General features: G+C 42.8%; 2 protein-coding genes across 5 annotated transcripts in view; one reads left to right on the top strand and one right to left on the bottom strand.

Annotated features, from left to right (window-relative positions):
- The window catches only part of apbb2b (amyloid beta (A4) precursor protein-binding, family B, member 2b), a 37,589-nt gene extending 26,759 nt beyond the window's left edge, over nt 1-10,830 (top strand). For 3 of the 4 annotated variants that reach the window (XM_060864549.1, XM_060864552.1, XM_060864550.1), the window contains 10 exons: nt 13-73; nt 1,843-1,989; nt 2,251-2,378; nt 5,524-5,638; nt 6,580-6,667; nt 6,754-6,837; nt 6,923-7,035; nt 7,173-7,352; nt 8,361-9,162; nt 9,375-10,830. In XM_060864549.1, coding sequence (XP_060720532.1) covers nt 13-73; nt 1,843-1,989; nt 2,251-2,378; nt 5,524-5,638; nt 6,580-6,667; nt 6,754-6,837; nt 6,923-7,035; nt 7,173-7,352; nt 8,361-8,531 — 1,087 coding nt within the window. In that variant the 3' untranslated portion in view covers nt 8,532-9,162; nt 9,375-10,830. The remainder of the gene's footprint in view (nt 1-12; nt 74-1,842; nt 1,990-2,250; nt 2,379-5,523; nt 5,639-6,579; nt 6,668-6,753; nt 6,838-6,922; nt 7,036-7,172; nt 7,353-8,360; nt 9,163-9,374) is intronic. The other variant, XM_060864551.1, reaches the window with a different exon arrangement.
- Nucleotides 10,831-12,158: 1,328 nt separating this feature from the next.
- Nucleotides 12,159-17,500, bottom strand: part of LOC132841910 (putative methyltransferase NSUN7) — a 7,842-nt gene continuing 2,500 nt past the window's right edge. Inside the window, exons 5-11 of the mRNA XM_060864554.1 lie at nt 16,773-16,960; nt 16,470-16,683; nt 16,222-16,365; nt 15,894-15,995; nt 15,129-15,246; nt 13,173-13,269; nt 12,159-12,672 (exon numbers count right to left, since the gene is read on the bottom strand). Of these exons, the coding sequence (XP_060720537.1) occupies nt 12,208-12,672; nt 13,173-13,269; nt 15,129-15,246; nt 15,894-15,995; nt 16,222-16,365; nt 16,470-16,683; nt 16,773-16,960 (1,328 nt within the window). The 3' untranslated portion in view covers nt 12,159-12,207. The remainder of the gene's footprint in view (nt 12,673-13,172; nt 13,270-15,128; nt 15,247-15,893; nt 15,996-16,221; nt 16,366-16,469; nt 16,684-16,772; nt 16,961-17,500) is intronic.

The following is a 17,500-nucleotide window of genomic DNA, read 5'->3' on the forward strand; positions in this document are numbered from 1 at the left end:
TGTTTTAAATAGGAACCCTGCTCCAGTGGAGGAAGAAGATTCCAGCAGCATTAACAGTGACCCTGAAGCCAAGGTAAAACACACACACACACACACACACACACACACACACACACACACACACACACAGAGCCATGTGAAAATCCTCTAAACCCACGTTGAGTTCTGTTCTGGCTGGAATTGCTCAGAATTGTGGGTGCAGTCCATCCTGTCATTTATCTGATAAAGGTTTGTTTACCACTTCAAGTTTGTGGTGTTTGTTTTAGAAGCTCATGGAGCTGCTGAGTAGCTCAAGCTCGCCACCTGGTGGAGAGAGAAAGAATTAATATTCGAAGCGTCGAAGGCGCCGCACGAACACGGCGCGCTCTAGTGAGTGTAAACGCAACACAGGATACAGAGGTCCAGGAGATTAGAACAGATTTCAGTTTCTCCACCATTTCTCTGAAACCTTCTCCTTAAATGCTATGTTTGTAAATGTGGAGGAACGGGATGTGTGGGTGGAGCCAATTGTTTTTATTATTTATTTATTTGTTTAGCAGAGCACAGTGTGAGTGTATTAGCCTTACTAACACTGACATCCTGCAGTATGTCTGAAGAGAGCCAGAGCGAAAATACAAAGTAAATAAATAAAAGGAGAAATTCAGCTAGCTAACGAACACAAATGACTAGTGACACAGTGCTAGCGTGAAAGTTTAACTGTGTATAATTCTGTATAATTAGAGCAACAATTTTAAAAGGGAACTTTTTTATTTATATATTTTTTATAACATTTTAATATATTTTTTTTAGTTTAAATCCGTTTATATCAACATAATTCCACTTTTTTTCCGACTTGACAGCATGCTTTATAAGTGCAGGCTGAAAATTGCCCCAGTTTTTCTGCCTGATGTCACTCGAGGAGTCTTCCTTTAAATATTTCATTTCCTCCCTGGCCCATCTCTCTCTCTCTCTGTCTGTCTGTCTCTCTCTCTGTCTCTCTCTTCCTGTCATCTCTCTCTCTCTCTGTCTCTCTCTCTCTTTCTCTCTCTCGCTCTCTCTCTCTCTCTCTGTCTGTCTGTCTCTCTCTCTGTCTCTCTCTTCCTGTCATCTCTCTCTCTCTGTCTCTCTCTCTCGCTCTCTCTGTCTGTCTCTCTCTCTGTCTCTCTCTCTCTCTGTCTGTCTCTGTTTGTTTCTCTCTCTCTCTATGTCTCTCTGTCTCTGTCTCTCTCTCTCTCTCTGTCTTTCTCTCTCGCTCTCTGTCTTTCTCTCTCTTCCTCTCTCGCTCACTCTCTCTCTGTCACAGGCACTTAGAATCAAAGTGAAAGAGGAGGACAACATTGTGCCTATTATTAATCACACACACGCACACATGCGCACATCCCCTCCTCCTTATCTACCTCTCACTGCCCCACCCCACACACACACACACACACACATACACATGCTCCCAGAGTGTGAGACAGGCCTGCAGGGGTTTTAATCTTGCCGTGTGTCAGAAGCGAAGAGAGGATGAATGAGTCAGGTCTCCTAGTACAGGGAGGAGCGATGGATGGAGCGACGGAGGACTCGAGGGATGGGCTAGGAGAGAGAGCAAAACCACCAAACAAACTTTCAAGAACAAAAAAGCAAACATTTTCTTGTGATTGCAAAAACAACAGACCCTGAAAGTGTTGATTAATAATGTGTTTACTGTGGAATAAGAGGAATAAAACACGATAGGGTGTGAGGTTAATTGGGATAATAATCAACATCAGGGTGGTAGCACCATGCGCCATTGTGTTATCATTATTCATTCGTTTCTTTTTACGTACTTTCAGCAGTGCTAATATTGTGTGTGTGTGTGTGTGTGTGTGTGTGTGTTAGTGTTTTGCGGTGCGCTCTCTAGGCTGGGTGGAGATGGCTGAAGAGGACTTGGCTCCCGGTAAAAGCAGTGTCGCCGTTAACAACTGCATCCGACAGCTGTCCTACTGCAAGAACGACATCAGAGACACAGTTGGCATATGGGGAGAGGTGACACACACACACACACACAGACACACTCGCACGTTTAACCACCTTGTCTGTCTATCATTGAGAAGGACTGCACACAGATTTATAATGTCATGTTAGGTGTAAGAAGAACGAGTGAGAGAGGAGGAGAGGAGAAAAGAGAGAGAGGAGGAGAGGAGGAGGATGTGTTGTGATATTTTGTTCATCACTTATCAGCATTCATCACACAGACATTTCATAAGACCTTGTTATTAATGGTGCACTTTTTCTGTGTGTGTGTAGGGAAAAGATATGTATCTGATCCTGGAGAATAACATGCTGAACCTAGTCGACCCGATGGACCGCAGCGTCCTTCACTCTCAGCCAATCGCAAGCATCCGTGTGTGGGGTGTGGGGCGGGACAACGGCAGGTACGACACGTGAACTGAACACGTCCTGCGCCGCTCTGTTCATCTTCTCACCAATTCATTCACTGCAATCGCTTTTACCTTCGGAACCTTGCGTTCTTTCACTTTATATTTAAACACGCAGTCGATCGTTTGCTGTCTGTTAGACGTCTGTTAGCGAGCGAAACGTACGATATTTTACTACTTTAACAACAATTTTGCTTTTGCAAACTTTTACTTGTTTCTACTGAAGCTGCAACACATTAAATAATCATCAAAGGAATAAGACTCCACATTCAATACAACACCAACTCTCTTTTTCCATCTCTCCCATCATCCCATCCCATCTTCCATCATTTCCAATACTCTCGCTGTATTAATATGGCGAAGAGAAATTTAATTCGTTCTCCAGTAAGTTTCAGCAGCCGCTGTGCCGCGTGCCGTGTGTGCGGTTCAGTAATATTTTATTACACCAAAATGTTCAAGCGTGTTTGATTTTTTTTTTTTTTCCCGGCGATGAATCTTGTATGATCTCTGCGACAAGAAGTACGGGGACGAGAAGCGGCCGCAGAGAGACGGAGAACAAATCAAATTCTTACGCTGTGGTGCGCCGCGTACGTCTCTCACGTCTGTCTGTGTGGGACGGGCGAAGCGAGCGACGGATGATGATTATGTCGTGTGTTCACGTGTGCACACGTGAGAGTTTAATCGGTGCACGCAGACGCATCGAACCCGCTCTCTATCGCCTCTTCGCTAAAGGTCACCCTAACGAGTCTAGTGTGGCGGATTCACCCCGGTGAAAGGAGGACGCAGATAAAAGATTGATGGCGAGTGAGATGAGCGGATGATGAAAGTTTAATCCAGTTGCACCGGGAGTGTGCAGCCGCTAGCAGATGGAGCGCGTGAGGTCCTCTCTGATCCTCTGAATCGATTGCCACGCCATTCTTGCTGGAGCAGCTGTAACTCCTGTGTGTGTGTGTGTGTGTGTGTGTGTGTGTGTGTCAGTGCATTCATCAGCAACATTACTGAATCCCTTTGCTTCCCAATTTCTTGTTTTGTAGAGCCAAAAAGAAACAATACTCAGTGTTAACCGGCTGTCTGACAAAACTGAACTCTTATATAGGAATAATAAATAATTAAAAAATAAATAAATAAAAAGGTTTAGCGGATTTCCAAAGCGAGAGTGAGGGGAGGAGGGGCAGGGGGACGCTGGGATGGGATTGGATTGGAGAGAGAGAGAGAGGGAGAGAGAGAGAGAGTGAAGTGAGGTGAAGTAAATCAGCTTTGTAGAGGAGAGGAACACATTTGACATGAAGCTAAAATAGGAGCTGCTCTAGACGTGAGTGTTTGTTTCTCTTTTTCTTCATCTTCATCCTTTTTTTTTTTTTCCTTTTTCTTTCTTTGTTCCTGCTATTTCTCGTTTTTCCGTTCTCTCTTGATTTTTTATTTATTTTTTTTGCCCATAAATTTCCATATAACTGCATTTGCATTGATGAAGTTTTAGCCATTTAGCTGGTTGTGTGTGTGTGTGTGTGTGTGTGTGTGTGTGTTATGAGGATGTGGAGGAGTGAGAGATTTCTCAGGAACATCAGCACTAGAAAAGGACAAGGAGAGAAAGAGAGGCAGGTGTATAGGGTCTTTTAAACTGATAGTCGCCCCCAAGCAGCTTTACACAAATCCGAACGTAGCTCCTTAATGATCATCAAGCGGCGAGGAAAATCCTCTGAACCGGCATGAGGAAGAAACCCTGTGAGGAACCTGGACTCGAAAGGGAAGCCGTTCAGTCTTCTAGCTGACATCATGTTCTAAAATGAGGAGGTTTGTTGATCAGCGCATACAGGAGGAGACGAGTAAAGACAAACGGTCCGTCCGGCTTGCGGATCAGTCGTTTGTTTCAAATATATAATTTGTGTGAACTTCAGGAGATCATCAGGGTTCAGTTCTTGGCTCGTTTGTGTTGTCGTTTGTGGTGAAGCTCTTCTTGCCTGATTCCTTAGAGCTGCTTAAAGCCTGTAGTTGATGATTCGATTATTGTGACGAAGCGCAATCAGAATCCATCGTGGGATAGACCCTGTGTAGGAGAAGATGAAACGGATGGATCGACTTTTCAGTGTCAGCGTTTGTACCGTGAGGTTTTTCCTCCTCGGGAAAGTCTTCAGGACGGAGGAGTGTGCAGTTAGTGCTGTTATGTAGCAGTAACCCGTTGTCACTCCTTTAATATGTGCTTCACTGATTCTTACCACATTGCCGTGTTGTATGTGAAATCAAACGCTTCAGGTTGTAACGTTAACATCAGGTCAGGCCTCGTGTGTCACGACCTGACTATCATGAGCATCAGACTCCGTCTCCGGCCGGTTGCTGCCGTGCGATTGGTTAAAACTTACCAGCGGGTGGGACTTGCTGACTAACAACCAAACTGGAAGTAAATGTCAGTAAAAAGGAGTTTGCCATCTTTAAAGCGTGATGTGTACACACTTGTACAACTGTTCTATATTTAAATGTGTTATGTGTTCTGTTCTCACTCTCACCCCCTTCTTTCTCTCTTTCTTTCTCTTTGTGTATTCGCTCCATAATCACTGTGCTGTTTTATATTCAGGGACATGCGGATCCAGCCTCAACATTTTAGTGTCTGTGATATGTAAAAACACATTAACGGCTTTAACACACACGAGCGCGCACACAGACACACACATACACACACACACACACACACACACACACACACACACACAAACACGTGCGCGTCTATAACCTCAGACTTAATCATCAGCTGTCATGAGTTTTGCTGAAATGTGCTTTGTGAGACATGTGCCTGAGGAACTTGAGAGTGTGTGTGTGTGTGTGTGTGTGTGTGTGTGTGTGTGTGTGTGTGTGTGTGTGTGTGTGTGTGTGTGTGTGTGTGTGTGTGTGTGTGTTAATGCATGAGCATTTCTTTTCTACTCTTTAATCCCTGCTCTTCTTTTCTTCACTGCTGTCCTGGATTCAGAGAGAGGTAATGTTCCCTCATCCTTTATACCTTCCTTTCTATCAGTCAACATCAACATCAATCATGTTTTTAGTCTGAATCAATCTACACACACACACACACACACACACACACACACACACAGAGAAAAGTCTCAGTTAATGACTCGTGTGCGTGTTTAAACCTTTGCTGTTTTCCTCCTAGGGATTTTGCCTACGTAGCACGTGATAAAGACACACGGATATTAAAATGTCATGTTTTTCGCTGTGACACGCCTGCCAAAGCCATCGCCACCAGCCTGCATGAAATCTGCTCCCGGGTAAGAACCTTTTAAGAACCTAAAACCTAAAACCTTTTTATTCCTCCCAACGAATTCTAGTCTAGTGTGTGCTTTGGATTTTGTGCCAACGTGAAGATATATCATAAATTCTAAATGAAATACAGTGTGTGAAATGGAGAATAGCAGTTATCAAAGAGCTGTGTGTGTGTGTGTGTGTGTGTGTGTGTGTGTGTGTGTGTGTGTGTGTGCGTGCGCGGCACAGGACCGTAAAACTCCGCAGTGCTTCATCCGAATCCACCCTGTGTGACAAACACGTCTCTCTTGATTAATGATGTTAGTAATTGCTGTTGCTCTCTGCACAGAGGGAATAAGAGGGTTGAAGCCACCTGCTTTTCACCTTTAGACTCCTGTCTAACGTATACAAACGTATTAAATCCGTAGGAGACACATGCGCCGTAATCGAGCCTGCGGATTAGTGCGGGACGTGTAACTGACAACGTATATAACGTTAAAAACACGTGAGTTCAGTAACGGCACGGTTCAGTTTGTCGTCATAAGTGCGGATTCGTCTCTTTGTCCCTTCCTTTGCGTGCTATCAGAAAATTGTTCCAGCTTTAAGAAGCGCCATATAATGACTTTTCCTTAAGAACAGCGTGTTGGGATGGACGAGGGATTAAGATAAGGAAACTCACAAAGCTTGAAACTCCGGATGAACAGAATTAAACTACAAGGTGTTAAACCTTTTGTAGAACTTTTTTTTTGCACGAGTTTGCTAAAGTCATTTTTTAAACCTGACTTGGTGCCATTAAAGCCATTTCTACATCAAATCATCTCAGCCTACGAGCTCTAACTTATAAGGACCTCGTGCTCCAGAATGAAATAGAAACCGTGTTGGTGTAAATAGTTTGATTAGATATCATCCTGTCTATGTTACTAGCTGTGTAATCGTTTGTTTGTGTGTGTTATGTTGTGTTTATAAGATCATGGCAGAGCGTAAGAATGCCAAAGCTATGGCCGGAGGATCTCTGCAGGACCGGAGCCACACAGGACTCGACGTCCCACTGCAAGGTAACACATCACACACGCTTCTCGTGTGTGTGTGTGTGTGTGTGTGTGTGTGTTCGTTAATGTGACCTTCAATGCGTCTTCTTTAGCAGAGTTCCCCACACCAAAGACTGAACTGGTGCAGAGGTTTCAGGTCCTATACGTCGGCATGATGCCAGTCGCCCGACCCATAGGTAAGAGACGTGTTTTTAAACCATACGACGAACTACAACTCAGGCTGATCTGTCCGTTATATAACGAAGAGACGTCTTTTGTCAGGCATGGACATCCTCAACGGCGCAGTGGACAGCCTGATGACCTCAACACGAGACAACTGGATCCCAGTAATGCTGAACGTAGCAGACGCGACTGTCACCGTCATCAAAGAGAAGGCAATGACAAATATATAGAGATTTTTTTTTTTTTTTTTTTACACACAGTAAATAAAGATGAGTTTAAAATCATTTCAACCTTTTAATAAATATCAGGGTTAGAGTTCTGTTTGTAATGAGATCATTTCCTGTTTCAGGAGGAAGAGGAAGTCCTGGTGGAGTGCCGTGTGCGTTTCCTGTCCTTCATGGGCGTGGGGAGAGACGTGCACTCGTTCGCCTTCATCATGGACACGGGCAACCAGCACTTTGAGTGCCACGCGTTCTGGTGCGAGCCCAACGCAGGCAGCGTGTCTGAGGCCGTGCAGGCTGCTTGTATGGTCAGTACCTGAACCCTGAGGCTTCTACGGAGACGTTGTGCTACAGCAGACTAACTCGCACTAATGCACAAAAGTCATTAGTACTTTTAACAATTCCAGTCAATTCCAGCTAAAGTCACTGATGCTTTAAAACGGAGACAAGTTTATTTTCAGATCGTTTTCAAAATCACGGCTCCTCGTTACCACTTAAGTAACGACCGAGTCAAACTTATAATGTGATGCTGTGGAACATTCATTCATTCATTCATTCATCTTCTACCGCTTATCCGAACTACCTCGGGTCACAGGGAGCCTGTGCCTATCTCAGGCGTCATCGGGCATCAAGGCAGGATACACCCTGGACGGAGTGCCAACCCATCACAGGGCACACACACACACTCATTCACTCACACAATCACACACCACAGACAATTTTCCAGAGATGCCAATCAACCTACCATGCATGTCTTTGGACCGGGGGAGGAAACCGGAGTACCCGGAGGAAACCCCTGAGGCACGGGGAGAACATGCAAACTCCACACACACAAGGCGGAGGCGGGAATCGAACCCCCAACCCTGGAGGTGTGAGGCGAACGTGCTAACCACTAAGCCACCGTGCCCCCTTAATTAGAAGTTATTTAGACCAAAAATAATTCTGGGGTAGAAAAAAATTTCTACCCCAGGGCAGAAATCGGTCGACTTGATTACATAAATAACAGACGGCACCGGTTTAATCTGACCAGCGTCCACCAGGACATCAAGTTTCCATCAATTTTGTTATATCTTTTCCATATTGTATCCTGTTACTATAGAAACAGTAGCATATTCGAACAAGGGTATTAATATAGACCTGTTATTTACCCTACAGCTGGAACTCCTGTCAGAGCTGCTGTTATAGATCGTTAATCAACACCTTCAGACAGTTAGTCTGGTCCTTTACGTGTTGTGAGTCATGGCAGTGAACCTTGTGTGATGTGTATCTTGGTCTCTCTCACCGTGCTCTCTCTTTCTTTGTGTTCCTCACCGCAGTTACGTTACCAGAAGTGTCTGGTTGCGCGCCCGCCGTCACAGAAGTCCTGCTCGCAGTGCCCACCTTCCGACTCGGTGACGCGCCGTGTCTCCACCAGTGTCAAGCGCGGCGTCCTGTCCCTCATCGACACGCTCAAACAGAAAAGACCCGTCACGGAGCTGCCACAATAATCACACACACACACACACACACACACTCTCTCTCTTGCACATTGACTCAGCATGCGTACACCCATTCTCATTAGAACTCTCACACTCTTCTATAAACAAACACACAAATACACATCACTTCACCATGCTTCACCTCTAGAATAACGTGGCTCCGCCTCCTCTACGTCAATCATGTGTTATGTGCTTATCTGCATGGGGTGAACTCACCTCTGTCGCATGATACAAGACACCACGCACAGTTTAGGAGAAGGCTGGAGCGGCCTCGGGTGTGACCGTCGAAAAAGATCAAAGCGTGCGTGTGTGTGAGAAAAGCAGATCAAAGATCAAACACTTAAACTCACTAGAGCTTCCTCTGTACAATCCCAGCTCTGTCTGTGTGTGTGTGTGCGTGCGCGCACTGTATGTTGCTGTTGCTGCTTTATCACACGAACTATAGCATCGTTCGATGCCCTTATCCACAAAGCATGCAGTTTGTTCCCTACTTCCTGTCTCTGTCTTCATCATCCTCATCAGTGACGAGATGGACAGAGGAATGAACAGATTAATAAAAAGAGAACGACAACGCTGAGTGTTGCTGTGTAAATACAGATCAAAGCTTCTCACCAAAAAGACGAGAAAGATGCAGATTTTTGTAAGTCAGCATGGAGCTTGGGGGGGGGGGGGGGGATTATATATAAATATATAAATAAATATTTAACCATGCTGACAGATCGGCTCGAACCCTTCGATGACAGAAAGCTGATGTCCTGTGGAGTGGAGCGGTGGAGTCTCTCTCTCCTTTTTTTTTTTTTGTTTTTTCTCTCTATTGCCTCAGTGAAGATGCCTTTTTGTTTCCTATTAAAGCTCTAAAGTCTGTTTGTGACTGTGACACGTGAGCGGACGCTGACGTGACGACATCATGCTGGAGAGTAGAGGGGATAAAACTCCACTAAACCGCACACACGTCTGAGGACGGGCCGACGATCGGACGAAGAGGAGCTCGCGGAAAGCTTCCAGGTGAAAGGACGCGAAATAAGAGACTGTCGTTCGGCGCCACACCATCAAACCCTTATGTCTGTATGTTGAAGGAAAATTCCACCCTGAATGAGACACGTATCGAAATTTATCACTAAAACTTTTTAAAATGCTCTGAGCGGTTTTCAACGTTACTCACAATTCCATTCGACTCCCTGCTGAAAGCGGTGTCTGTCCAGCAACGTCTTGTCTGAGGAGAGTCCGCCTTGGTTGTTCACACTGCGACCACATTGAAAAAAATCAGATTTGGGTCTGATTCAGGACCACATATGGAAGTGGTCTGAATCTGATTTGAAAAAATCAGATCTGGGCAAGATTTGAGTGTTCACACTACTCCTGAAGAAGTCTGATCTGGTCATGTGACCCCAAAAAAAATCAGATTTGGGCCACTTTTACCTGCAGTGTGAACGGGGCTTTATTCTGTCCAGCGATCTCCAATATTTCAGGGTAGAGTTTTTCCTTTAATATCTGACTACTTTATCTCTGTGATCTTGCTGCACTCTGGAGTTTGTAGTCCTTCCTGCCTATTAGCTGTAGTCCTAAACACATCGTCCGGGTTCGACAAGTCGTGTGTGTGTGTGTGTGTGTGTGTGTGTACAGTATCTATACAACACTTTACAAATGCATATCACATCATAAGCTATGTTTATTTTATTTGTTTTTGTTTTTAAATGTTTGAATATTATCAGTATTTTGTTTTTCACTTTTGAGATCCTTTTAGTATGTTTTTATTTTTTATTGTTATAATTTGCCACCACATGTCTCTTGAACACGTTCTGAAACGAACTCGTCGTAAGTGTTGTAGATAAACCAATGGACACAAAAGAGCAAAAGAAAGAAAGAAAGAGAGAGTTTATTTTACGGTCTTTTCGAGACACCCAGCTGTACGAGACCGGGGTTTGAGCCGTAAGCGTCTAATCTATGCATTCTTTCAGCTCCGAGGACGATTTAAGGGGGAAAAACAAATCCAATCCAATCAAAAGACACCTTGTCCTTTTGTGTCCCGGGGACAATTTCAGAAGAAGAAGTAGTAGTGGACGTTGGACTGAATAGAAAAGATATTTTTTATTTTTATTTATTTGATCTATTTTTTAATCGTACGTTATTGTTTTCATTGTAATCTATTATATGCTCGGACGTTCTCGTCACACACTAAACAAATCACTCCATGATGAGAAAGAAGGACCGACAGAAGAAACCGTGAAATCCACAATCTTGCAGTCACTGTCACCATTTTTTATTATTTTTTTAATTATTTTTTTTTAATTATTTTTTTTATCTTCCTAGGCATTTTTTTAAAACAAATCCTTTATTATCTTCCTTTGGATTATATATATATATATATATATATATATATATATATATATATATATATAAAAATATTATAATTATATAAATTACATAATGAATATTAATAATAATTATATAAATTATATAATGAATATTAATAATAATTAAATATATATATATAAAAAATATAATTATATAAAAACTAATTATATAAATTATATAATGAATATTAATAATAATTTTATATATATATATATATATATATATATATATATATATATATATATATATATATATATATATATATATATATATAAACATTTTTAAATTCTTTATCTTCCCAGGGATTTGTTTTTTTTTTTGTTTTTTTTTTTTTGAGAATTTTTTTTTTACTAATTTGAGCCATATATATTTTTTTCCGTCGATCTCCTCTTAAGATCCTTTTCTTTTTTTTCAGACACAACTCGTGTGTTTCTTTCAGATGTTTAACACTTGTATTAATTAAGCTGCTCTGCACTTTTATTTTATTTTATTTTTATTTTTTTCAAGAAAAAAATGACTAAAATAAATGACGGCCAGTTTCCCGTCTGTTCGCGTGAAGCCGTTTCAGTGTTCAATCTCCCGACGACTGGAAACCTGCCACAGAGGAACGTGCAGATTCACAGGATTTCATTCAGTTTGTCGTCTGATTCAGTAGAGATGTTAATTCCCGGTCACTCACTCACACACACACACACACACACACACACACACACACACACACACACACACACACACACACAGCCGGTTGCATTCTTGTGGAAACAACGGCTTCTTCTCCTCTACACTACTTTGTACCCCATAATAAATGTAATCTGTTGTGAGAATAAACAGCATATCAAAAACACTAATCCCCGCCTGTCTTTTCTTTTTTTATGGCCGTGTGTGTGTGTGTGTGTGTGTGTGTGTGTGGTGATCAGAAAAGTTTATTCAGATTATTATTATTATTTATTCCTTGTTCTCTGATACGATCCAGTGTATTGAAGGTAATGCACCTTTCCCTTAATGTTTAAGGAAGCACAGAAAGAAAAAGCTCAAATTTCTTTAAAGATTTATTTAAATTTCACAAAACATCTTTTTTTTTTACTTATTATACAGGTCTTTATATGAGTATTGAAAGTGTTAAAGGTTCATCAAAGACAGAATCTGGAACCACATCAGTCAGTGATTTGTGTGTGTGTGTATATGTGCGTACGTGTGTGTGTATATATGTGCGTGCGTGTGTGTGTATATATATGTGCGTGCGTGTGTGTATACATGTGCGTGCGTGTGTGTGTGTGTGTGTATATATGTGTGTGTGTGTGTGTGTGTGTGTGTGTGTGTGTGTGTAAGTCTAACACTGGACTTTCTTACTGGCCTGTCTCGTCCTTTGCTTGTACGTTCTCCGAGTCCTGGGTTTTCCTCCTCGGCTGTGTTTCGAGGCTGCTTTGACCCTGCGCCCTTTTTTCTGCTGTTTTTTCTCAGCACGATCCTGATTTTTTATCTTTTCAGCAGCCGAGTCGTGACTCGGATTGGCAGAACCGTCGTCCGGGGCAGGAGACGAACAGTGTGAGTCAGGTGTGTGGTTCAGGGCACCTTCTGAGACTGCAGGATCAGTGTGGAGCTGCTCAGAAACACTCGGCACATCAGAAAGCAAGGGATCAGCCTGAGGAAAAGGAGGAGGAGGAGGAGGAGGGGATGAAGCTCCTCTGTGTGTGTGTTTTGTTCTGGTGTTCTTGACTTTTTCAGGAAGCGCCAGTCCGTTCAGGAGACCTTTGGCTGCTGCACGTAACAGTATGTCCTGTACAGATTCTCTTTTCTAACACACACACACACACACACACACACACACACACACACACACACACACACACACACACACACACACACAGAGGCACTATAAGACAGTCCTGAAGAATTCTATACGCTGCCACACCAACATTTTTTACATATGTGGATTTTTTTTAAAGGTTTTAGAGTTTAAATAAAATAAATAAATAAAAATAATTTGTCAAATCCCCAAATCTTGTATTTAATGCTGTTCATTAATTTATTACTGCAATATTCTAAAATATTTTTGATAGCAAAGTATACACAGTATATGGCTGGAAGATACTCTGTGTGTGTGTGTGTGTGTGTGTGTGTGTGTGTGTGTTCAGTTCAACAACAATGTATTATTTACAGAAAGCCAGTGCAGTGCTGACAGAATTGAGGCCAGCGGTGCAGCTCGGGCTAAAACCGAGTGTGTATTTGTGTTCTCTTCTCATCCACGTCAACATCCATCATTTTCTTCACACACACACGCACACAGAAACACACCTCTCGCTCCAGCACGCACAGAAAGCAGCCATCGCCGAGGTCAGACGCCTGCAGTCTGAAGAAACTCTTGTCATCTGTCCATCCTGTAGATGCTATCCTGAAGGAGGGAGAGAGAGAGGGAGATAAGGAGAGAGGTAGGGAGGAAGGGAGGGAGAGAGAGAGAGAGATAAAGAGAGGGTGATAGAGGAAGGGAGAGAGAGACAGAGAGAGATAAGGAGGGAGGGAGGGAGAGAGAGAGGGAGGGAGAGAGATAGAGAGGAAGAGAGATACAGTAAAGAGACAGAAAAAGAAAAAGAGAGACAGAGAGGGAGAGAGAGAGACAGAGAGAGATAAGGAGTGAAGGAGGGAGGGAGGGAGCGAGAGGGAGGGAGAGAGATAGAGAGGAAGAGATAAAGAGAGAGAAAGAAAAAGAGAGAGACAGAGAGGGAGAGAGAGAGACAGAGAGAGATAAGGAGGGAGGGAGGGAGAGAGATAGAGAGGAAGAGAGATAAAGAGACAGAGAAAAAGAAAAAGAGAGACAGAGAGGGAGAGAGAGAGAGACAGAGAGAAAAAGATAAAGAGAGAGAGGTTGAGGATGTTAGTGAAGAATAAAACAGGATGAAATCACACACACTGTTTCAGGTCAGATGTTTAAACTGATGAATCTGAGACCCTGATATTTCTCACTGTAATGAACTACTGACTTTTACCCTGATGTTATTTATCTGTTTATTTAAATTCTACATTTCCTTTTAGTTTTTTTTATTATTGACTTGGTATTTCAGACAGATTTCTGTGTGTGTAGTCGAAGGGGTCACAGACTCGTAAAACGCTGTTGCTATGGTTACTGACACTTCAATCACTGAACTTAGTTGTGTGTGTCGGGAGGTAAGTCACTGTCAGGGCTGATGGAGATGGAGATGGAGATGGAGATGGAGATGGACACACACTAATGTACAAAATGGTTCAAAACACATTATTCACATTCACATGGGAAATATTCCATTACTTAAATAATGGCTGAGAGAGAGAACATTTTAATGGTAGAGTTTCTCTCTCTCTCTCTCTCTCTCTCTCTCTCTCTCTCTCTCTCTCTCTCTCTCTCTCTCTCTCTCTTCTTTCTCTCTCTCTCTTCTCTCTCTCTCTTCTTTCTCTCTCTCTCTCTCTCTTCTCTCTCACTTCTTTCTCTCTCTCTCTTCTCTCTCTTTCTTTTTACTTTCTCTCTTTCTTTCTCTTTTTACTTTCTCTCTCTTTCTTTCGCTTTTTACTCTCTCTCACTCTCTCTCTCTTCCTTTCTTTCTTTCTTTCTTTCTTTCTTTCTTTCTTTCTTTCTTTCTTTCTTTCTTTCTCTCTCTCTCTCTCTCTCTCTCTCTCTCTCACTTCTTTCTCTCTCTCTCTTCTCTCTCTCTCTTTCTTTTTACTTTCTCTCTCTCTTTCTTTCTCTTTTTTACTTTCTCTCTCTTTCTTTCGCTTTTTACTCTCTCTCTCTCTCTCTCTTTCTTTCTTACTTTATTTCTTTCTCTCTCCTTTCTTTCTTTCTTTCTTTCTTTCTTTCTTTCTTTCTCTCTCTCTCTCTCTCTCCTCGTTTATTGATTTTTATTTTATTTATTCATTATAATTTTTATTCCTTAGCACTCTGAGTGTTATACAAATATTTTAAGACGCTTTCTTGCTTATATTGGAATAAAAAGTGTTTTAAAAGTCAAAAGTCTCTCTCTCACAGCAGAAGGCGTGGAGTTAGATCTGATCAAACTCCTCCTTTAACCCCTGAACTCTAACTCACTCCAAGCTGTACAACACAATACACCACAAACACACTTATCCAACCTGAAACACACTCCGCCCCTGGATTTCTGACTTAACGCTGCCTAGGTATGAGAACCTGGACAGGTTCTCAGAGTTCTCCTGATATTTTGACAGTTTACTACGCAGGTCATTCAGAGGTGGGTTGATGATGTTTATGGAGTGTGTGTGCACCTGAACGGCTGTAACTTGCTCCTTACAGCGGCGATCTTCATCGCTCTCTTCACCACCAGCTCGTTCTCCTCTTCTAACACCGAGCACGTGCAGTAGACCACGCTGTGCACCTTGGGAACTGTAGGTCATGAATCACACGAATGTCACTGAGAAGAATCGCAGCGTCATCAGTTTTCAGTTATTTCATCAATCATCAAAAACTCAGATTCTATAAAACTGAATTCTATCTAAAAATACAGATTTTTTCCCCCTCAGTAGATCAGCAGTTAGACAGAAAGCTGGCTAAGAAAGGACAGGAAAAAGAACATGTCCTCGTTTGCCTTCTCTCTCTCTCTCTCTCTCTCTCTCTCTCTCTCTCTCTCTCTCTCTCTCTCTCTCTCTCTCTCTCTCTCTCTCTCTCTCTCTCTCTCTCTCACACACACTTTTAATGGAAAGTCACTCTTGCATTGCAGCCTGAAAATATAACACTTGCAGCTTAGCTATAATCTGTGTATAAGGAACTTCTCATACAAACTAGTGCTCTCTTTACCCCTCCTGCTTATTCGTTTGATGCTTTTATGCAGGAAACGTGTGTGTGAGGCAGAATCCAATCCGAGTACTGAGCTAAGCTCCTCAAAAGAAACAGATGATATCATTTCTAAGCTTTAGAATAAACTCGTAGACATCAGGGGGAAAGACCAGGATACAAACTTCTCAAAGTTGAACTCTCAGGCTACATACCTATTAGTACAGTGTGTGTGTGTGTGTGTGTGTGTGTGTTCTTACAAGTCAGGGCGTGGCTCAGGTCTTGGATCTGTTTTCTGGTCAGAGACTCCAGCTTTGTGTCAGACACGGCGCCCTGAGACAGATCCCACAGCAGATTCCTGTCTGTCGAGAAATCGATTCAATTTCACTCAAATTCAGCCTGAATACACACTTTTTCCCCCTCATCCTTCTTCTTCCTCCTCAACCACCTTTACATGTAATCCTACAGACCAGGGGAAATATATTGCTTTCCTATCAGTACAAAACATGCTCTGGGTTTTTTGTTAAAAGCCCCAGGGTCTCAGAAGCCTGTTTTTAAACCACGGCACTCGTCTGGTGTTCACCGTACCTCCGTCCTCATTTATTATATGTGCTATGGGGTCAGCGAGTGCTGAAGCTGTGCACCGGGGCAGCACCAGAACGACTCGAACCTTCTGGAGACGTGTATCGCCTTCGTGCAGCTCGGAAAACTGTTCAGGCAGCAAGCGTATGTCTTCACACACACACACACACACACAGATGACACACAGTCACACATAATGAAATAGTTATGAATATTTTTCTGGTGGAAATGTTCTGATATCCAAACGTTCTCACTTTTGCAGCCAATGAGAGACAGCGCTGCTTGTAGCTCCTCCCTGTGAGTGGAGTCAGCAGGAAGCCCACAGACGTAGACGTGGTTGGAAAAGACGGAAGCCTGGACGCCGACGTGAGCCACGGTGTGTGCGGAGAATGAACCTGCTATCAGAATGTCAGTGTTTTGGGCCATCAGGGGCCGCAGCGCACACACAGCCAGACTGCGGGACTTCTCCTTTAGTAACACACATAATTCATGACGTATACACACATTCTCATTAGACACAGAACAAGAGAAAGTGTGTGTGTGTGTTTGTGTGTTACTTGTATTATAAGTGTGTGATCCATTAACAGTGTCGTCTTGTCTACAAGTTCTTGCGCTCTGGGTGGAAACAGCAGGACGTCTGGACAGTGTGTGTCTTTACAGAACACACTCCCTTCCAGATGTGTGTGTGGATCGATCTGAACGAAGCCCTGTGTCTTCAGCATCACACACACTTCATCAACGCTGCAGTGTCACATGTGTGTTAGTCAGAAAAATTATGGTTTGCGTGTGTGTATGTGTGTATATGTGCATGTGTGTGTGTGTGTCCATGTGTGTGTGTACCTGCTCTTCAGTGTGTTGTATGTGTGTATATGTGTGTGTATGTGTGTATGTATGTCCGTGTGTGTGTGTACCTGCTCTTGAGTGTGTTGTATATGTGTGTGTGTGTATGTATGTACAGTATGTCCGTGTGTGTGTACCTGCTCTTCAGTGTGTTGTATATGTGTGTGTGTGTATGTATGTCCGTGTGTGTGTACCTGCTCTCCAGTGTGTTGTATGTGTGTATATGTATGTTTGTGTGTGTGTGTACCTGCTCTTGAGTGTGTTTTATGTGTGTGTATGTGTGTGTGTGTGTGTGTACCTGCTCTTGAGTGTGTTTTGTGTGTGTGTGTGTGTGTGTGTGTGTGTGTGTGTGTGTGTGTGTGTGTGTGTATGTGTGTGTGTACCTGCTCTTGAGTGTGTTTTGTGTATGTGTGTGTGTGTGTGTGTGTGTGTATATGTGTGTGTG

This window comes from Tachysurus vachellii, chromosome 2 (genome assembly GCF_030014155.1).
Source record: "Tachysurus vachellii isolate PV-2020 chromosome 2, HZAU_Pvac_v1, whole genome shotgun sequence".
Taxonomy (NCBI): domain Eukaryota; kingdom Metazoa; phylum Chordata; class Actinopteri; order Siluriformes; family Bagridae; genus Tachysurus; species Tachysurus vachellii.